This window comes from Bombina bombina, chromosome 5 (assembly GCF_027579735.1).
Source record: "Bombina bombina isolate aBomBom1 chromosome 5, aBomBom1.pri, whole genome shotgun sequence".
Taxonomy (NCBI): Eukaryota; Metazoa; Chordata; class Amphibia; order Anura; family Bombinatoridae; genus Bombina; species Bombina bombina.
The window spans coordinates 301,182,462-301,206,099 of NC_069503.1; the positions used below are offsets into that span (position 1 = coordinate 301,182,462).

The 23,638-nt window shown below is 40.3% G+C and overlaps 1 protein-coding gene across 1 annotated transcript in view; it reads right to left on the minus strand.

Annotated features, from left to right (window-relative positions):
• Positions 1–23,638, minus strand: part of LOC128660296 (serum paraoxonase/arylesterase 2) — a 221,747-nt gene that overhangs the window by 131,005 nt on the left and 67,104 nt on the right. Inside the window, exon 2 of the mRNA XM_053714070.1 lies at positions 13,927–13,997. Coding sequence (XP_053570045.1) covers positions 13,927–13,997 — 71 coding nt within the window. The remainder of the gene's footprint in view (positions 1–13,926; positions 13,998–23,638) is intronic.

Genomic DNA, 23,638 nt, shown 5'->3' on the forward strand with positions numbered 1-23,638 from the left:
GCACGCAGGGCGCTGTGGCTAAAATCCTGGTCAGCTGATGTTACTTCTAAGTCTAAATTGCTTAATATACCTTTCAAAGGGCAGACCTTATTCGGGCCCGGGTTGAAAGAGATTATCGCTGACATTACAGGAGGTAAAGGCCATGCCCTGCCTCAGGACAAAGCCAAAGCCAAGACTAGACAGTCTAGTTTTCGTTCCTTTCGTAATTTCAAAGCAGGAGCAGCATCAACTTCCTCTGCACCAAAACAGGAAGGAGCTGTTGCTCGCTACAGACAAGGCTGGAAACCTAACCAGTCCTGGAACAAGGGCAAGCAGACTAGGAAACCTGCTGCTGCCCCCAAAACAGCATGAATTGAGGGCCCCCGATCCGGGATCGGATCTAGTGGGGGGCAGACTTTCTCTCTTCGCCCAGGCTTGGGCAAGAGATGTTCAGGATCCCTGGGCGCTAGAGATAATATCTCAGGGATACCTTCTGGACTTCAAATACTCTCCTCCAAGAGAGAGATTTCATCTGTCAAGATTGTCAACAATCCAGACAAAGAAAGAGGCTTTTCTACGCTGCGTACAAGAGCTCTTGTTAATGGGAGTAATCCATCCAGTTCCACGATCGGAACAGGGACAGGGGTTTTACTCAAATCTGTTTGTGGTTCCCAAAAAAGAGGGAACTTTCAGACCAATCCTGGACTTAAAGATCCTAAACAAATTCCTAAGAGTTCCATCGTTCAAGATGGAGACTATTCGGACAATTTTACCTATGATCCAAGAGGGTCAGTACATGACCACTGTAGATTTAAAAGATGCTTACCTGCACATACCGATTCACAAAGATCATTACCGGTACCTAAGGTTTGCCTTTCTAGACAGGCATTACCAGTTTGTGGCTCTTCCATTCGGATTGGCTACAGCGCCAAGAATCTTCACAAAGGTTCTGGGTGCTCTTCTGGCGGTACTAAGACCGCGGGGAATCTCGGTAGCTCCATACCTAGACGACATTCTGATACAAGCTTCAAGCTTTCAAACTGCCAAATCTCATACAGAGTTAGTGCTGGCATTTCTAAGGTCACATGGATGGAAGGTGAACGAAAAGAAAAGTTCACTCGTTCCACTCACAAGAGTTCCCTTCCTGGGGACTCTTATAGATTCTGTAGAAATGAAGATTTACCTGACAGAGGACAGGCGATCAAGAATTCAAAGTGCTTGCCGCACTCTTCATTCCATTCAACACCCGTCAGTGGCTCAATGTATGGAGGTAATCGGCTTAATGGTAGCGGCAATGGACATAGTACCCTTTTCACGCTTACACCTCAGACCACTGCAACTGTGCATGCTAGGTCAGTGGAATGGGGATTACTCAGACTTATCCCCTTCTCTGAATCTGGATCAAGAGACCAGAAATTCTCTTCTATGGTGGCTTTCTCGGCCACACCTGTCCAGGGGGATGCCATTCAGCAGACCAGACTGGACAATTGTAACAACAGACGCCAGCCTTCTAGGTTGGGGTGCCGTCTGGAATTCCCTGAAGGCTCAGGGACTATGGAGTCAGGAGGAGAGTCTCCTGCCAATAAACATTCTGGAATTGAGAGCAGTTCTCAATGCCCTCCTGGCTTGGCCCCAGTTGACAACTCGGGGGTTCATCAGGTTTCAGTCGGACAACATCACGACTGTAGCTTACATCAACCATCAGGGAGGGACAAGAAGCTCCCTAGCTATGATGGAAGTATCAAAGATAATTCGCTGGGCAGAGTCTCACTCTTGCCACCTGTCAGCAATCCACATCCCGGGAGTGGAGAACTGGGAGGCGGATTTCTTAAGTCGTCAGACTTTTCATCCGGGGGAGTGGGAACTTCATCCGGAGGTCTTTGCCCAAATACTTCGACGTTGGGGCAAACCAGAGATAGATCTCATGGCGTCTCGACAGAACGCCAAGCTTCCTCGTTACGGGTCCAGATCCAGGGATCCAGGAGCAGTCCTGATAGATGCTCTGACAGCACCTTGGGACTTCAGGATGGCTTACGTGTTTCCACCCTTCCCGTTGCTTCCTCGATTGATAGCCAGAATCAAACAAGAGAGAGCATCAGTGATTCTAATAGCACCTGCGTGGCCACGCAGGACTTGGTATGCAGACCTGGTGGACATGTCATCCTGTCCGCCTTGGTCTCTACCTCTGAAACAGGACCTTCTGATACAGGGTCCCTTCAAACATCAAAATCTAACTTCTCTGAAGCTGACTGCTTGGAAATTGAACGCTTAATTTTATCAAGACGTGGGTTTTCTGAGTCAGTTATTAGTACCTTAATACAGACTAGGAAACCTGTTACCAGAAAGATTTACCATAAGATATGGCGTAAATACCTACATTGGTGTGAATCCAAAGGTTACTCTTGGAGTAAGGTTAGGATTCCTAGGATATTGTCTTTTCTACAAGAAGGTTTAGAAAAGGGTTTTTCTGCTAGTTCATTAAAGGGACAGATCTCAGCTCTGTCCATTCTGTTACACAAACGTCTGTCAGAAGTTCCTGACGTCCAGGCTTTTTGTCAGGCTTTGGCCAGGATTAAGCCTGTGTTTAAAACTGTTGCTCCACCATGGAGTTTAAACCTTGTTCTTAATGTTTTACAGGGCGTTCCGTTTGAACCCCCTCATTCCATTGATATAAAGTTGTTATCTTGGAAAGTTCTATTTTTAATGGCTATTTCCTCGGCTCGAAGAGTCTCGGAATTATCAGCCTTACATTGTGATTCTCCTTATTTGATTTTTCATTCGGATAAGGTAGTCCTGCGTACTAAACCTGGGTTCTTACCTAAGGTAGTTACTACAGGAATATCAATCAAGAGATTGTTGTTCCTTCTTTATGCCCAAATCCTTCTTCAAAGAAGGAACGTCTACTGCACAACCTGGATGTAGTCCGGGCTCTAAAATTTTACTTGCAGGCAACTAAGGAATTCCGACAAACGTCTTCTCTGTTTGTCATTTACTCTGGGCAGAGGAGAGGTCAAAAAGCTTCCGCTACCTCTCTTTCTTTTTGGCTTCGTAGCATAATTCGTTTAGCTTATGAGACTGCTGGACAGCAGCCCCCTGAAAGAATTACAGCTCATTCTACTAGAGCTGTGGCTTCCACTTGGGCCTTCAAGAATGAGGCCTCTGTTGAACAGATTTGCAAGGCTGCAACTTGGTCTTCGCTTCATACTTTTTCCAAATTTTACAAATTTGACACCTTTGCTTCATCGGAGGCTATTTTTGGGAGAAAGGTTCTTCAGGCAGTGGTTCCTTCTGTATAAAGAGTCTGCCTATCCCTCCCGTCATCCGTGTACTTTTGCTTTGGTATTGGTATCCCAGAAGTAATGATGACCCGTGGACTGATCACACTTAACAGAAGAAAACATAATTTATGCTTACCTGATAAATTCCTTTCTTCTGTAGTGTGATCAGTCCACGGCCCGCCCTGTTTTTAAGGCAGGTAAATATTTTTTAATTTATACTCCAGTCACCACTTCACCCTTGGCTTTTCCTTTCTCGTTGGTCCTTGGTCGAATGACTGGGAGTGACGTAGAGGGGAGGAGCTATATACAGCTCTGCTGGGTGAATCCTCTTGCACTTCCTGTAGGGGAGCAGTTAATATCCCAGAAGTAATGATGACCCGTGGACTGATCACACTACAGAAGAAAGGAATTTATCAGGTAAGCATAAATTATGTTTTTACATTTTAATTTCAAAGGGACTTGCAGAAAAATTTCATTATCATCATAGAAAGTGGAGAAATTGCTGTCTCTGAGAAGGTAAGACCGTGCACTCTTATGTTTTCATTTGTATAAATAGTGACCTTGTTGTCCTTCACTACGGTCTTTACTTTGTAAAATGTCCACCACAGCCTTTGTCTGTGCCTATACCTGTTCACCAGCTGCCACTGGTTCACGACATTTTTATATTTACTGAATAATGAAGGAATCTATAAGCATAATTTGCAGCATTGAAGTAAAAAAGTATGTTTGAAACATATTTTAATGGGCCTGGATTTCTAGATCTCATAATCAGTGCAAGCATTTTGTTATCTGGCAAGAGTTTCTGTTACAATCCTTTAGACTAAAAACAGATGTTTACTAAGTTGACCAGTTTTCAAAGACACCATTGAAAGGGAGATGAAACCCATATGTTTTCTTTCATGATTTAGAAAGAGCATGCAACTTTAAATAACTTTCCAATTTACATCTAATATCTGATTTTTTTTCATTCTATTGATATCCTTTGATGAAACGCATATCTAAATATGCTTAGAAGCTACTGAGCATATTTAGATATGAATTTCAACAAAGGATATCTGGTTTTCTTCATTCTTTTGATATCCTTTGTTGAAAAGCATATCTAAATATGCTCAGTATCTACTGAGCATATTTAGATATGATTTTCAACAAAGGATATCTGGTTTTCTTCATTCTTTTATATCCTTTGAAAAGCATATCTAAATATGCTCTGTAGCTACTGAGCATATTTAGATATGAATTTCAACAAAGGATATCTGATTTTCTTCATTCTTTTGATATCCTTTGTTGAAAAGCATATCTAAATATGCTCAGTAGCTATTGAGCATATTTAGATATGATTTTCAACAAAGGATATTTTTTTTCTTCATTCTTTTATATCCTTTGAAAAGCATATCTAAATATGCTCTGTAGCTACTGAGCATATTTAGATATGAATTTCAACAAAGGATATCTGATTTTCTTCATTCTTTTGATATCCTTTGTTTAAAAGCATATCTAAATATGCTCAGTAGCTATTGAGCATATTTAGATATGAATTTCAACAAAGGATATCTGATTTCCTTCATTCTTTTGATATCCTTTGTTGAAATTCATATCTAAATATGCTCAATAGCTTATAAGCATATTTAGATATGCTTTTCAACAAAGGATATCAAAAGAATGAAGAAAATCAGATATCCTTTGTTGAAAATCATATCTAAATATGCTCAGTAGATACTGAATGGTGGCTGCATATAGATATTGGCTCGCCCATGTGCAATTGCTATTTCTTCAACAAAGGATATCTAAAGAATGAAGGCGTATCCGATTCCTAGACACTGCCTCACCAGCCTCTGAAGTCACCGCACATCACTGGTTTAGCCCCTTTGGGGGTTAAACACATAAAGAACTGTGGTTCTTTATTTTAGAATATGTAGTAGCCCTAATGTAGTAACAAGACAGCATTATGTAAAAAAAAAAAAAAAAAAGAATGTCTAACGTACATTGTGGTTTTCTACACACTTCATTAAAAAAGCAATTGTGGGGAAAGAAATACGGGTAGCTAACAAATAAAATGCTATTGATTGAGAAAGTGTAACACAATACAGAAATGGCATATTACTCTTTGAATCAGTGTACTGTTAACAGAGTGATTCATTGCAAACAAGTTAGTTAACAGTTCACTGATTCAACAACACTGGTAATATGATCCTAGAGTGAGATTCTGCTGTGTGATTCATAAAGGAGGAGTTAGCAGAAGCAGAACTCACTCTAGGATCGTATTCCCAGTGCTGCTGCAGACTCAGGAACTGAACTGTTTGAAACGAATCAGTTCAGTCTGGTGAACTGATTCACACAGTTCAGTGAAAAGAACCAGTTCAAAAGAACGATTCGTTCATGAACTGGACATCACTATTGGACATATGACGATCATTAGCCGATATCAAATGAACTTCTAAAATAGAACATTAACTCAAAAGCTAATGATATTTTTATAGAAATATACAGATATTATAATGTTTTTATAACGATTTCATTAAGGTTCAACAAAGACTTAGGCCTAGATTTGGAGTTCGGCGGTAAAAGGGCTGTTAACGCTCCGCAGGCTTTTTTCTGGCCGCACCATAAATTTAACTCTGGTATCGAGAGTTCAAACAAATGCTGCGTTAGGCTCCAAAAAAGGAGCGTAGAGCATTTTTACCGCAAATGCAACTCTCGATACCAGCGTTGCTTACGGACGCGGCCGGCCTCAAAAACGTGCTCGTGCACGATTCTCCCATAGGAAACAATGGGGCTGTTTGAGCTGAAAAAAAACCTAACACCTGCAAAAAAGCAGCGTTCAGCTCCTAACGCAGCCCCATTGTTTGCTATGGGGAAACACTTCCTACGTCTGCACCTAACACTCTAACATGTACCCCGAGTCTAAACACCCCTAACCTTACACTTATTAACCACTAATCTGCCGCCCCCGCTATCGCTGACACCTGCATATTTTTTTTAACCCCTAATCTGCCGCTCCGTAAACCGCCGCAACCTACGTTATCCCTATGTACCCCTAATCTGCTGCCCTAACATCGCCGACCCCTATATTATATTTATTAACCCCTAATCTGCCCCCCTCAACGTCGCCGACACCTGCCTACACTTATTAACCCCTAATCTGCCGAGCGGACCTGAGCGCTACTATAATAAAGTTATTAACCCCTAATCCGCCTCACTAACCCTATCATAAATAGTATTAACCCCTAATCTGCCCTCCCTAACATCGCCGACACCTACCTTCAATTATTAACCCCTAATCTTCCGATCGGAGCTCACCGCTATTCTAATAAATGGATTAACCCCTAAAGCTAAGTCTAACCCTAACACTAACACCCCCCTAAATTAAATATAATTTACATCTAACGAAATAAATTAACTCTTATTAAATAAATGATTCCTATTTAAAGCTAAATACTTACCTGTAAAATAAATCCTAATATAGCTACAATATAAATTAGAATTATATTATAGCTATTTTAGGATTAATATTTATTTTACAGGCAACTTTGTAATTATTTTAACCAGGTACAATAGCTATTAAATAGTTAAGAACTATTTAATAGTTACCTAGTTAAAATAATAACAAAATTACCTGTAAAATAAATCCTAACCTAAGATATAATTAAACCTAACACTACCCTATCAATAAATTAATTAAATAAACTACCTACAATTACCTACAATTAACCTAACACTACACTATCAATAAATTAATTAAACACAATTCCTACAAATAAATACAATTAAATAAACTAGCTAAAGTACAAAAAATAAAAAATAACTAAGTTACAGAAAATAAAAAAATATTTACAAACATAAGAAAAATATTACAACAATTTTAAACTAATTACACCTACTCTAAGCCCCCTAATAAAATAACAAAGCCCCCCAAAATAAAAAATTCCCTACCCTATTCTAAATTAAAAAAGTTACAAGCTCTTTTACCTTACCAGCCCTGAACAGGGCCCTTTGCGGGGCATGCCCCAAGAAGTTCAGCTCTTTTGCCTGTAAAAAAAAACATACAATACCCCCCCAACATTACAACCCACCACCCACATACCCCTAATCTAACCCAAACCCCCCTTAAATAAACCTAACACTAATCCCCTGAAGATCTTCCTAAATTGTCTTCACCATCCAGGTATCACCGATCCGTCCTGGCTCCAAGATCTTCATCCAACCCAAGCGGGGGTTGGCGATCCATAATCCGGTGCTGAAGAGGTCCAGAAGAGGCTCCAAAGTCTTCCTCCTATCCGGCAAGAAGAGGACATCCTGACCGGCAAACATCTTCTCCAAGCGGCATCTTCGATCTTCTTCCATCAGGAGCGAAGCGGCAGGATCCTGAAGACCTCCAGCGCGGAACATCCATCCGGACCGACGACTGAACGACGAATGACTGTTCCTTTAAGGGACGTCATCCAAGATGGCGTCCCTCGAATTCCGATTGGCTGATAGGATTCTATCAGCCAATCGGAATTAAGGTAGGAATATTCTGATTGGCTGATGGAATCAGCCAATCAGAATCAAGTTCAATCCGATTGGCTGATCCAATCAGCCAATCAGATTGAGCTCGCATTCTATTGGCTGTTCCGATCAGCCAATAGAATGCGAGCTCAATCTGATTGGCTGATTGGATCAGCCAATCGGATTGAACTTGATTCTGATTGGCTGATTCCATCAGCCAATCAGAAAATTCCTACCTTAATTCCGATTGGCTGATAGAATCCTATCAGCCAATCGGAATTCGAGGGACGCCATCTTGGATGACGTCCCTTAAAGGAACCGTCATTCGTCGGGAGACAACGGAAGAAGAGGATGGATCCGCGTCGCCTGCTTCAAGATGGACCAGCTCCGCACCGGATGGAAGAAGATTGAAGATGCCGCTTGGAGAAGATGTTTGCCGGTCCGGATGTCCTCTTCTTGCCGGATAGGAGGAAGACTTTGGAGCCTCTTCTGGACCTCTTCAGCACCGGATGATGGATCGCCAACCCCCGCTTGGGTTGGATGAAGATCTTGGAGCCAGGACGGATCGGTGAACCTGGTATGGTGAAGACAAGGTAGGAAGATCTTCAGGGGCTTAGTGTTAGGTTTATTTAAGGGGGGTTTGGGTTAGATTAGGGGTATGTGGGTGGTGGGTTGTAATGTTGGGGGGGTATTGTATGTTTTTTTTTACAGGCAAAAGAGCTGAACTTCTTGGGGCATGCCCCGCAAAGGGCCCTGTTCAGGGCTGGTAAGGTAAAAGAGCTTGTAACTTTTTTAATTTAGAATAGGGTAGGGAATTTTTTATTTTGGGGGGCTTTGTTATTTTATTAGGGGGCTTAGAGTAGGTGTAATTAGTTTAAAATTGTTGTAATATTTTTCTTATGTTTGTAAATATTTTTTTATTTTCTGTAACTTAGTTATTTTTTATTTTTTGTACTTTAGCTAGTTTATTTAATTGTATTTATTTGTAGGAATTGTGTTTAATTAATTTATTGATAGTGTAGTGTTAGGTTAATTGTAGGTAATTGTAGGTAGTTTATTTAATTAATTTATTGATAGGGTAGTGTTAGGTTTAATTATATCTTAGGTTAGGATTTATTTTACAGGTAAATTTGTTATTATTTTAACTAGGTAACTATTAAATAGTTCTTAACTATTTAATAGCTATTGTACCTGGTTAAAATAATTACAAAGTTGCCTGTAAAATAAATATTAATCCTAAAATAGCTATAATATAATTCTAATTTATATTGTAGCTATATTAGGATTTATTTTACAGGTAAGTATTTAGCTTTAAATAGGAATCATTTATTTAATAAGAGTTAATTTATTTCGTTAGATGTAAATTATATTTAACTTAGGGGGGTGTTAGTGTTAGGGTTAGACTTAGCTTTAGGGGTTAATCCATTTATTAGAATAGCGGTGAGCTCCGATCGGAAGATTAGGGGTTAATAATTGAAGGTAGGTGTCGGCGATGTTAGGGAGGGCAGATTAGGGGTTAATACTATTTATGATAGGGTTAGTGAGGCGGATTAGGGGTTAATAACTTTATTATAGTAGCGCTCAGGTCCGCTCGGCAGATTAGGAGTTAATAAGTGTAGGCAGGTGTCGGCGACGTTGAGGGGGGCAGATTAGGGGTTAATAAATATAATATAGGGGTCGGCGGTGTTAGGGGTAGCAGATTAGGGGTACATAGGGATAACGTAGGTGGCGGCGCTTTGCGGTCGGAAGATTAGGGGTTAATTATTTTAAGTAGCTGGCGGCGATGTTGTGGGGGGCAGGTTAGGGGTTAATAAATATAATACAGGGGTCGGCGGGGTTAGGGGCAGCAGATTAGGGGTACATAAATATAACGTAGGTGGCGGTCGGCAGATTAGGGGTTAAAAATTTTAATCGAGTGTCGGCGATGTGGGGGGGCCTCGGTTTAGGGGTACATAGGTAGTTTATGGGTGTTAGTGTACTTTAGGGTACAGTAGTTAAGAGCTTTATGAACCGGCGTTAGCCAGAAAGCTCTTAACTCCTGCTATTTTCAGGCGGCTGGAATCTTGTCGTTAGAGCTCTAACGCTCACTTCAGAAACGACTCTAAATACCGGCGTTAGAAAGATCCCATTGAAAATATAGGCTACGCAAATGGCGTAGGGGGATCTGCGGTATGGAAAAGTCGCGGCTGAAAAGTGAGCGTTAGACCCTTTAATCACTGACTCCAAATACCGGCGGTAGCCTAAAACCAGCGTTAGGAGCCTCTAACGCTGGTTTTGACGGCTACCGCCGAACTCCAAATCTAGGCCTTAGTTTGGACAGATAAGAACATATGCATACATAACATCCGGTACTAGACCACGCCCCCAATTAAGTAAGTGGGGCAGAATTCAGTTTAAAGGGCTACCAGCCACAGACAGCTACTAGTCTTGAGAAAGGCTTTGGAGGGGCCAAAACGCATTGACAACTAGCTGGTAAGCTCATTTTCAGTCTTTTATATAGAGTTTGTGCAATCTACACTATTATTTACATTTCTACAGGACACTTCAAATTATTTGGATAACAGAGAGGCCACCAGGAAAAAGCACGATTCTCATCACTGGAATTCTCACCACCAGGAAACAAGTTTGACTTTTTTATCACATTAATGGATTACTTCACTGACTTAATTATATTGCATTGAGCTAATTTAATTTTATTTTCAATTTTTTTATTTATTTTTTATTTCTCATTTTTGTAATTTTTTTCCTCACTTTCCATTTTTGTCACCCATACACAAATTGTCCATTTTTTAATTTTTGGCACGTGCATTTTTTCTGTAATTTTTCTACACTCTCAGTATTCACCACTGCATCTGCACATTTTCATCATTTTTTCACATTTGTGATACAAGGTTGCTAATTAAGTCTAGACCACTTTGAAGTAGTACACTGTTGGTCACCCTGACAGCACTTACTGCGCAGTAACCCATCCTTTCATATATATTTAGGAGTCAAGGCACCACACTAGTATTCGCCAGCAAGATACGATAGCCAATTTAGATTAGATTAGATTCCTTTTATTGTCATTGCACAAGTAGAAAAAAAAGGCAACGAAATGTATTAAAACATCTAACCCAGACATTGCAAATAGATAGTATAAGGTGCAAAATACAATAGTAGGCTATAAATAATTATAAAAATAGAATAACTTAGATGTTAAATACACATAATATAACGTGCAAAATTCCAAAAATGTATAGTAAAGGTGCATAGTGCAAATCGGTATGAAAAAAAATGTGTGAGACACAGAAAGAAATGTAATGTAATACAAATTATCAATGTGATTTTTAAAAGTGCATAGTGCAAATCAGTATCAAACAGCAAGTCAGTTGTAAAAGAAAAACATATAAGACACACCAAGAAAAGGATGTGAATGTGATACAAGTTAATGATTGGTATAGAAAAAGTGCATGGTGCAATCAGTATTAGGCAGCAGTCGATTCTAGAGAAATATATAAAGCACTGGAAAAGTGTGATAGTGTAATTGTCAATGTGATATGGATGTGTGCATAATACAATCCATGCGATGAGCACAGATGATAATACAAATTAATAAATAAAGGTGATAAACAGCAATTGTTATCCGAGATAGCCTGCAGTTTAAAAAAAATAGGATAATCTTAAAAAAAAAAAAAAGAGACATAATAAAAATTTAAGAGAAATCAGCATTAAATAAATTTGAGACAATCAGCGGCACATCAGTCTTAGTGTCATCACGCTTGTTGTTCTTTGTACTCATATGTATTTTAGAGATGATTTAAGGATTGTTTTTAGAGATTGTTTTTAGAAGATTATTGTTCATATAGTTATAATATCATTTGTTCATTGTGGATCCACAATTTGAATTTAAATTTGTGTATTAAATTATTGTTTTTAACTTAATTTCATTTTACAATTTTGCATCCATCCACTTGAATAATCATACTTGGGATTTATTCAAGTCACTTATAAGGGATTTATAGCCACAAGAAAACCTAATCACCTTGCCCAATTTGAGGCGCTCTGAACACACTCCATACTAATTTATTTATTCCCAGGCTGGCTAGGCAGCCTTTGTTCAGAGCTACAGGTACCATTGTCCTTTAGGCGCTTTATCTATATCCCACTCTCTGTACTAAAGACACCAGATACCCTTAAACATATTTTGCCTCAAACTAATTGAATGGAACAGCTTTCATGACATTATAGGGACATGGAAGTCACAATTAAACCTTCTGATTCAAATAAAGTGTTCAATTAGAATTTTTTTTTTCAAATTTACTTCTATTATCAAACAACATATTTTCTGGGTATCAGTTATTAATAGATCCTTTTCATTTTGGATTGTGATCACTTGAAAAACACAGTGACTAATTTGTCCGGAAACCAAAACAAAAAGCATTTTCATAAGTAGATAGCCAATAGAGTGTGATCAACCCCAAACAGAGCTGCCATATAGGGCTCAAGACAAATTAATGAAGATAAAGTTTACATAGGAGTCTTTGGCAAATTACCAAATGTATTCAAAACTTAATTTTCTCCAAAATCTATATGGCTGCAAAGAGCCATTAACCTTTTCAGTCATCATTCAAATTCGTAGTTTAAAATTTATTGTACTATTATTATTAAACATTCAAAATATGTTACAGTGTATTAGACACTTGGGGCCAGATTCTACAAGATGTCTCGTCAGTATTATGAGGCTCATGAGGGATTGTTTAAAGGCAATTTTTACCTTCAGAGCTGTGTACCTCATTAAGAAGATTTCACTAATATGCTTTATTTTAAGGTGAGGCACTTACTTTACAATATAATGTTCAGTAAATCAAGCTGAAGGTTTATCTCCATACCGAGTTTTTCAGAATCTGGCCCTCATCTACTTAAAGGCCAGGTGCAGAACTACAGGAGGTGCAGAGGGTCGCAACATGACCGGGCCTCCGAGGGTCAGGCCCAGATTCCAATTCTTTTTTTTAAATAAAAATATAAAAAAAAATAGATGTATCAAATTCACCTTTATTTTTTTTTGGGGGGGGGGCCTTCTTAGATTTTTGCACCTGGGCCCTGTGGTTTCTAGTTACGCCTCTGTTAAAGGCATGATTCACAAAGGCAATATAGGGATCAAAGTTCACACCACGTAACAGCCATATTTAATTCAAAAATGTATACAAATTCTTGAATGACTATGTACAATGTAAAAGCTATATATTAAACTGTGTGGCAGACATTTCATATGCATTTAATTTTTTATTCACGGTTTTAAAATCAGTAAAAAAAAAAAAAAAAAAAAAAAGATTCTCCAAAAAAAAATAATTTTGTTTTGTAGAGTCTTATGAAATGAAATCCGGTGGACAAAAATGCTTCAAATTTGCCACATTGATTGATAACTATGGAGTCCACTACGGTGTGTAATATAGTTTACATAGGTGTCTTTGGCAAATTACCAAATTTATTCAAAACTTAATTTATGCCATGTGATCTAGCAGCCATATTAGTTTGAGTGATGGATTTTTGTCAATATTAAAATTTATTTTTTCTCTTCAGCCAATAATATTCCATAGTAACTTATGTTGCAATCTAGATTCACCTAAGGAACTTGTCACATGGTGCAGCAGCCATATTAGAAAGTGGACAAATCTATCTACATTTATTTTTCATTATACCAACACTTTCTGCAATTTGCCATTCAGCTATGTAAATTTGCATTTATAGTACTGTTGTCTAGTCCAGTTCAGTCCAGTCCAGTCCATTACAGTACAGCTAGAAAACAGTATGGCATCACAAAATTTATATTTGAAGAAATTCAAATTGTACCAGCACAGCTATTCTCCAATGGATCTCAAACGCTTTTCTTCTATATAGGTGGTGATGGTTCATTTTCATTTAAAGCAACTAAAATAAAGCCTAGTCACCCTAGAAAACCATTTTATGAATATTTAAACAACGCATTTTATCCCATAGTATATCTCCATTGTATAGAAACTAAGAGTTCACAAAAATAAATATTGAGCTAAAGCTGAATTAACAAACAGATATGGATATTTAAAGACAGTTAACCTGTTACAGGTCTTCAGTACTGTTAAATACAAAACTGTTAATCACATTTTAAATGTATTTACAGTGTCAGTTTAGGAATTATTTTCATAGAAACAATAAGACGAATACTTACCAATTCCTTTTAAGAGCTGACAATGAGGAAGATCTATTGGCTGAACCTCCCGGTAAAAATTAAGCCGATCACTGCAACAGAAATATTGTTGTTTAACATTTGGCAAAGCAAGTGTGCCGACACTCTTTTACAGTAATGAAAAACAAAATTACATATTCAGACACAATGTACAATTTAAAAAAATTAAACACATCAAACTGACCACTTTTTTACTTTTTTGGTCTTCTTGGCTAAAAGTTGGCCCCTTTCCATGAAAGCATAATAAGGCCGATTCCAGAGCAGGGTCATTTTTAGGCCATTTGTTGCCCATAGCAAAATTCTAAAATATATACATACACACACACACTAAACAAAAAAAAAAATTTCAGGCTATGTTAAGCACACAAACATCCTCATCATTCAGCCTAGGACATGTGCCACAATTTCAAAGCTCCAGGAAAAGATGCCGTACTGAATGGAATGTCTTGGAATGTCTTTTTGATAGGAGTAACCAATGGCAACCAGTTTTGCACACCATAAAGAAGGGGCTCTACTTTCAATAATATATAGAACTCTAGAGGGTACCATAAAGAAAATCATATATACATGCCTTTTGTATATGTGTGCGTGTGTATGTATGTATGTATGTGTATATATATATATATATATATATATATATATATATATATATATTATTTATTTTACACATCTTAGTTTATTTCATCTGTTATTTTTAAACTTGAGGAGGAAACATTTGGTAATCGTATCGGACTGCTGCCTACACCCATTGTTAATTGTGGACGTTTGGAATTCTGGTTACACTGCCATCTGCACTTTAACTGTATGGAACAATTTTTATTTATGCCATAAACATACCTCACAGTGTTTGAGGTTACTTCATGTGAGTTCAATGATTGCTTGTTTTGCTTTTAATCATATATTAAAAACGGTATTACACTATATATGATTTTTCTTTTTTATGGGTTCATCTCCCTGTGAGGAAGCAAATATTAAAGCTACATACGCCAAGAGGTGGTTGGCATATCAGAATATCCTGGAAGGAATCTACTGGATGTGAATCTATCTACATACTCCAAGAGGTGGATGAGATCTTACAGGCACCCTTTGTCACTCCGGACCTTCCTACATCAGCATCTGAGTACCCCTTTCAGTGCGGCAACTTACCTCATTAGATTGAGTTAAATTCTGGTAAGGGGATTCACCTCACAAAAAGATTATTCAAGTGGACTTTTATTTTTTTTGCCATTTTCTTTATCACTTATAAGACTATTTCACTACATTTTATCATTTTTCTGTATTTTAATCCTAATTTTATTCATCCGTTTATTTAGTATTTAATCCATACTTACTGTTAGAGATAAGGAATTCTTAAGCGCTGTTATACACTTGTATATACATTCTAACTTTTACATTATTGGGGAGCTATATGCTACCCTCTGATGCATTTGTCTTTTAATAGCTGCTAAGGACTTCCTCCTTTCTGATCAGCGCAATTCTGAGTGCCGCTTGTTCACAGATCAGTTCTCTGACCTGTAACATTCTACTTGTATGTACATGTATGTATGTATGTATGTATGTATGTATGTATGTATGTATGTATGTATGTATGTATATATATATATATATATATATATATATATATATATATATTTATAAATCTGCACATACATATATATATACACATATAAATACATTAATAAGTATTTACAGTCATATATACACATATAAAACAATATATATGTACACATATATATTAGTATATTATAGCCCTTTGCGCACCTCTCTAGTTTATTTGTTGTGTGGCTGTTGTCATTCTTCTTTTAAGTGATTTAATAAAAGCCATTTTTAATCGAGTGAGTCTTCTACCTTTTTTCTAAGTATTATATAGCCCTTTGCCATTAAGCAGATAAAAACATGATAAATGCAATATTTATATTTAATACAGATTTTAACTATGTATGTACTATAAATATTTGACATTTGCTAATGCGAATATGCTATTGCATGTGCGATGGGTGTTTGTTTTTTTCAGCAATTTTTTTCCCCACTGACTTCTATGGGGAATGCGAAAAGACGATTGAGTTTGCGCGATCTCGGGTGTTTTTTACTACTTTTTTTTTATCCATTGATTTCTTTTTGCGCTATTCGGGTTAACGCTGGCGCAAAATAAGTTTTTATAGACTTGTAATACGAACGCAACCCAAAAAGCGCAAACATTAAAATCCTAGCTGAGTTTTCGTTTATGCAAAAAAAAACAAGAAAAAATGGGCCAGTTGTAATTTAGCCCTATAACTTTATACAGCAGCATGCTCTCACACCTCTATTAGGTATTACAAGTATGCGCTCTAAGAAGAGCAGTATGGGAGCGCGCTGCTGTGAAAAAGATAGTGTGCGTTACATTTTAGGATATATGGCTGTGCGAGTTACTCAGTTAATGAGCACACTTGCTTCAAATCCTGCTAGCAGTTTGGCGAGTTATCCATTTAGGGAACCCTGCTTTGGTGAGAATACACACGCATTTTAAATATCCATTATTTCCAGGACCGAGTGGTAATTTTGCCCCATGTCTGCCTCTCACAGCACCTATCTGATACATACTACCTGTTGCTATGATGACATGCAGAGCACCAAGTAAGCTGTAGTACAAGAGGTCACCAGAACTGCAACTTCTATGATTTCCTGCGCTGTCATCTTGGTTAGTTACATAGAGTATTACTGCGTAGGAGAGCACACAGGTTGCTTCATGCTCCCCCATAGGCTATCTAGCATGTATTTAAAAAAAATTATAATAATTAAAAGAAAATTGAACTATTTGGGCTGTCAGCAGGCAGTGTACACTGAGGGGATGATTTATTAAGGGCCGAACGGTCCCTGATGCCCCCGTTTCCGCGTGAGCCTTCATGTTCACTGGAAACAGCAGTTATGAAGCAGCGGTTTTAAGACCGCTGCTCCTTAACTGGTCCAGCATCTCTGAGGCTGCGGACATCAATCCACCCAATCCTATACGATCGGGCTAATTGGCGACCCCTGCTAGCGGCCGATTGGTTGCGAATGTGCAGGGGGCGGCATTGCACAAGTAGTTCACTAGAACTGCTTGTGCAATGTTAAATGCTGACAGCGTATGCTGTTGGCATTCAGCTATGTCTGGCGGACATGATATGCTACAGTGTATCATGTCCACCAGACAATGATAATTCGGCCCCTGAAAATTGTGCACTCAAAAAAGAAAAAAAGTATAGCTGAGCTTTCCTTAGAAGTAATGGTTCTGCTGGTGATGCAGCAGTAGCGCCCTGGGCAATTGCCCGCCTCGCCCGCCCTAAAAATGGCCCTGATCTGGAGAATGAATGTGGTGTGAGCATTATCAAACAAACTGAATACAAAATGAGAGTGCATCTATCTTTGTATAGGAGACATCCAGACATCCAGTCTTCTTCATTAAACAGGATTTCTACACAGCTGTTCATTAGCTTAGTTTATCATAGACTGCTACCACAGAGTGGATGAAGTCACATCTCTTAAAGAGATATTAAACACTTTGAGATTGTAATATAAATTGATTATATATATATATATATATATATATATATATATACACACACACAGTATATATATAAAACAACAACAACTCTGCAATATACTTCCATTATTTCTTTCATGTAATTGGCAAGAGTCCATGAGCTAGTGACGTATGGGATATACAATCCTACCAGGAGGGGCAAAGTTTCCCAAACCTCAAAATGCCTATAAATACACCCCTCACCACACCCACAACTCAGTTCTACAAACTTTGCCTCCTATGGAGGTGGTGAAGTAAGTTTGTGCTAAGATTTCTACTTTGATATGCGCTTCTCAGCATTGTTGAAGCCCGATTCCTCTCAGAGTACAGCGAATGTCAGAGGGACGTGAAGGGAGTATCACTTATTGAATACGATGATTTCCCTATTTCATAGGTTCTCTGTTATCGGTCATAGAGATTCATCTCCTACCTCCCTTTTCAGATCGACGATATACTCTCAATTTACCATTACCTCTACTAATAACTGTTTCAGTACTGGTTTGGCTATCTGCTACATGTGGATGGGTGTCTTTTGGTAAGTATGTTTTTTATTACTTAAGACACCCCAGCTATGGTTTGGCACTTTATGCATTTATATAAAGTTCTAAATATATGTATTGTACATATATTTGCGATGAGTCAGGTTCATGTATTTCCTTCTGCAGACTGTCAGTTTCATATTTGGGGAAAATAAACATTTTTAAGAATTTTTTTTCTTACCTGGGGTTTAGTCTTTTTTCCAATTGATTACTCTTTTGCAATTGCAGGAGGTATTAGGCCCGCTAATTAGGCCTGCTGTTTTTAAACCTCCTGTGGTTTCTCCAGGGGGTTTTCCTATTCCTGAGGCTATTTCTGATATGATTTATAAGGAATGGAGTAAGCCAGGTACTTCTTTTATTCCTTCTTCAAGGTTTAAAAAATTGTATCTTTTACCAGAAAATTCTATAGAGTTTTGGGAATAAATCCCCAAAGTTGATGGGGCTATTTCTACTCCTGCTAAACGTACCACTATTCCTTTTTTTTTTTTCTTTTTTTTTTAATAATCTTTTTATTAGTTGCCGACAAGCAATACAATATTCACATTTGATATCATATATAATACGTGATTAGTACATGTATGACAAAAGATAAACAGTTCATAGATCATCTAACAAAGTATTATACAATTTTAATCAGCATTTTAAGGGTTGGATCCCTCAGAAGAATCTCTCTGAGGAAAGCACACACACACAAAAAAAAAGAAAAATACAAAGTAGTTAAAACTTAGGAAAAAGGGAGAGAAAAAAAAAAAAAAAAAAGGAAAGGAGGGAAGACAACAGCCTTCCCTTTTCCTCCCCTCTCTTTGCTCTCCTTTCGCTATCTACTACTACTCTATATTCCCTGGACCTCATGCTTTTATCTCAGAGACATTTGTTATCCATGTATGAGGAAATAGTTCCAATATAACCATTTCTGCGAAACTATTGGAGGATAGAAAGGGCTGTAATATCTGTTTTTGTATAGATAGAGGGTAATATTTGATGATGCTGTACCAATTATATAAAAATTTCTTGATTCTTTTTTCTGAAGAATCTTGAAGATGATAAGATTCAAAACTTATCTGTTCTTGAATGGTCTGCATAACCTCAGAGACAGCAGGTCCTCTACTCTCTTTCCAAATTTTTAAATATACTCTGTTTTACTGCCATTATCGTAAACGTACCACTATTCCTATGGAAGATAGTACTTCCTTTAAGGATCCTTTAGATAGGAAACTTGAATCTTATCTAAGGAAAGCCTATTTATATTCAGGTCATCTTCTCAGACCTGCAATTTCTTTGGCTGATGTTGCGGCTGCATCAACTTTCTGGTTGGAGAATTTAGAGCAACAAGAATTGGATTCTGACATATCTAGCATTATTCGCTTACTGCAATATGCTAATCATTTTATTTGTGATGCCATTTTTTATATTATTAAAATTGATGTTAGATCCATGTCTTTAGCTATTTTAGATAGAAGAGCTTTGTGGCTTAAATCTTGGAATGCTGATATGACATCTAAATCTAGATTACTATCTCTTTCTTTCCAAGGTAATAATTTATTTGGTTCTCAGTTGGATTCTATTATTTCAACTGTTACTGGGGGAAAGGGAGTTTTTCTGCCTCAGGATAAGAAACCTAAGGGTAAATCTAAGGCTTCTAACCGTTTTCGTTCCTTTCATCAGAATAAGGAACAAAAATCTAATCCTTCCCCCAAGGAATTTGTTTCCAATTGGAAGCCTTCCTCAAATTGGAATAAATCCAAGCCATTTAAGAAACCAAATGTCACGGATACTGGGCTGCAAGGGTTAAATCCCCACCACCCTACAACCTCACCCCTGTTGTTTCTCAGTGGTTTTGGGCTCCTCAGAGCAACCACCATCTCTGGAAGTTGTTTGTTTGCTTTGTTTTTGCTTCCTTTTGTGTTCAGAGAAGAGTTGGTTTATGACCAGGAAAACCCACCTCACAACGGACACCCGCCCAACCCCTCTCAGGCTGGCCAGGCTCCTGGAACTCCCGGTCGGCCCCAGGACAGCAGAACACCCAGTAACTTTAACCCAGGTCGCTCCATCAACCATGTGCTTCAGAGCTCCGCTCTTTTTGGGATTAGTAGCCCCTGGGGAGTACAAGGGGTGGTGAAATTGAGGGGAGCTCCTTTGGGAACCAGGGGTTTTAGACACCCCTAACCTCATAACTTCAATGGACTGTAACTCTGGTCCCCAGTGAAATCTGGGGACTGAGAGCTTTAAAATGACACCCTGGAAGTGCCGCCGCTCCACCGGGATCACCCCGAAACCGCCACCCATATGTATTGGGATTATGTGGGACTGTGGCTCCTATGGAGGTGCCGGGCTGTCTGGAGGGGTGGGAATGGCGGGAAAATAGTGGGATTGTCCAGGGTCTTATCAAGATGAGCTGACTGTATAAAAGGAGTGTGTGTTTTCAATAAAATGAGTTCCTGTCTAACCTGAATGCTAGTGTGTCTAGTTATTTGGGTTGGTTCCAGCTAAAATCACTTTCCTGGGCTACATAGCATCCTGTTCCAGGCAGAGAAAGGATCCTCAGGCAGAGCTATCCAGCTGGAGCCTGCCACAGGGTGGGACCTTGAGGACCCTGAGTACTGGTGCTGTCGGGTATCAGGGGTGGCTACAGGCTGTGGTCACTTGCCAGCTACATAGCTGCAGTTGGCAGGAAGGAAGCAGAACCCGTTTGGCGGAGCAACCCAGTCAGGGTAGCCGGGGGTATCCGTCACATTGGCTGGCAGCAGTGGGATGCTTCCAACTTCCTGGGACATTCAAACCACCAGCTAGAAGTAATATTGAATGGAGACTGGAGGAAAGAATGCGGGTACCAGGTACAGAACTACCCCCACCAGAGAAATGCTGGGAGAGGACCAGGCCGCCGGCGGTTCGGATGACGACCGGGGCAATGAGCTATCCGTTACAACGCCAAGTTCAGCCGCAAGTACAGTATCTACTCCGGGTACATCCACGTCTGATGTACAGCGTGTCGCGATCGCTCAGCTCAGCTGCTGATCGCTTCCTTTTCTCTTTGACAGCACGGTAGCGCTTTCTTGGTTGCTATGCAACCCTGTTCCCCTCGGCCCCTTCTGCTGACGTCATTGGGCCTTCTTATTCGGGCGTCTCCTCACCTCGGGGCCTGTTTGTTCTATTCCTGGCTTGTAAGTAACTTTTGGATTACTTGTTTGAATCAAGAATTGCTGGCTTGTTTAACTCCTAACCCGCTTAACCCTTCCTGCCTGATTCCTGTTATCTGGACTATTGCTTGTTTGGACATTTCTCTGTTTAACCTCATACTGCCTGGATTATACGTTGCTGAACTTTGCTTGTTTGACCATTCTACTGTTTAACCCCAAACTGCCTTATTACACGTTGCTGGTCTTTGCTTGTTTGACCATTCTACTGTTTAACCCCATACTGCCTGATTACACGCTGCTGGAACTTTGCTTGTTTGACCATTCTACTGTTTAACCCCAAACTGCATGATTACTCATTGCTGGACTTTGCTTGTTTGACAAATCCTTCTGGTTAACCCCTGCCTGCCTGATTCCTTGTTACCGGTTATTGCTTGATGGATTACTCTTTTGGTTTACCCTAACTACCTGAAGTTCTTCTCCTGACCCTGCTGTGCCATCTTCCAGTTAATTTCTGTGAGTATACTATTGCAGCTGTCGCAGGGTCAGGTCCTGGAATATACTCACAGTGCTAGAGTGTTATTCTAACTTCATTTTAGCATTTGGGTCTAACTCTGGACTTAACCTATCCTGACAGCGTGAAGTGCAGTGGCTGTTGGCGTTATTTGACAACCGGCCACCAGAGGAGGTCATCACCAAGATCATTTCGGATGTTACCCAGCTCAAGTTAGCAGAAATCCACCAGTCCATAGGAGGGGCTCCATCAGCCCATGGAGTGCCGGCTCTTCGACCGCACAAGCTACCCCATGGGGCCTTTCGAGCCTACAAGGAAGAGGAGGAGGATATTGACTGTTTCCTTCAGGTCTTTGAGACCCAATGCGAACTGCAGGGGGTAGCCTATGCCAATAGACTGTCTGTCCTGATCGGTAAATTGTCAGGGCGGGCTTTGGCAGCTTTCCACGCTACCCCTTCTGAGGACCAAAAGGATTATAACAAGGTGAAAGACCGTATCCTTGCCCGATATGGGCTCACACCGGAGGCCCACCGGCAGAAGTTCCAGGCACTAAGAAAGCAGGATGAACAGTCTTTCACAGAATGGACCCACCAATTCACCAGGTCGCTGATGTCCTGGCTAGCCGACTGCAAGGCCACTACTAGGGCAGAAGTGGCACAGCTTTTTCTACTGGAACATTTTTATAATCATATTCCAGTCGAGATTAAAGAATGGGTCCAGGACCGGCGGCCCACCACAGCAGACCAGGCGGCTGTCCTAGCAGATCAGTACACAGATGCCCGCCGCCAAGTTCGCTCTAACCCACAATCGACTCCCCGCACAGCTTCGGTGGTAGTCCGACCCCCAGCGGCTACCAATAAGCCTCCGGGCCGTCCGGCCTTTGTCCCTCCGGCCAGAGTCAGGGACTCACAGGGATGTTTTTCCTGCGGACACCCCGGCCACCTCAGGCGGGAATGCCCAAGTCGGGTCCGACAACAGCCAGCCACTCAGCCCAGACACCTCCAGCCCACAGCTTGGGTGAGAGCTCCCGCCCCAACCTACCCAGCCGCTGCCCACTATGCTTATGCACCGGCTGACTATCCTGAATGGGCTGAAGAGGAGGTTGGCACCCTACAAGAAGCCTACCTGGCGTCCACAGACAACCGTCAGCATCACTGCCAGACTGTTTGGGTCAATGGAAAGGCGGCTCAGGGGTTACGGGACACTGGATCCACCATTACCCTGATCCAGCGTCATCTGGCCTCCGCTTCTACCGCTACTGGGAGAACTATTGCTGTTCGAGTGGCCGGAGGTGCCACAATACGAGTCCCTATGGCCTGTGTCCATCTGGCTTGGGGCGCTGGAGCCCGCACTGTGGACGTGGCCATTATGCCAGATCTTCCTGCAGATGTTGTACTAGGAAATGACCTCGGCCTACTTGTTTCCACCTTTTTGGGGGATACGCCCCTGGACACCTGCCCAGTAACCACCCTCAGCGGCAAGCCAACACACCACAGCTGGGGACCCAGGTAAGACATCCCCACCCCGACTCCTCTCCTTCCCCGACGGCCTACCCTCACGCCCCATCTCCCAACCCCGCTCCCTGCCATCCTTCTTGACCAACTATCCTGGGCCTCCTCTTCTGAATTTGCCCAAGAGACTGAGCGACCCGACCCTACCCTTACCCCCTTCCGAGACAGAGTAGGGACTGATCCCCAGGGCCCCGGGGAAGAACGGTTCCAATGGGAAAATGGCCTGTTGTATCGGGTCTCCCGGCGGAAGAAAGGGCCAGTGCCCAAACGTCAGCTGGTGGTACCGAAAAAATATCGGTCCAACCTGCTGCGAATAGGGCACGATATCCCCTTGGCCGGGCATTTAGGCAACTCCTGAACACACCATCGCCTTACTCAGATCTTTTTCTGGCCCAGAATCACGCGAGAAATTAAGGAATATTGTAGGACCTGCATAGTGTGTCAAAAGGTAGGGAAGA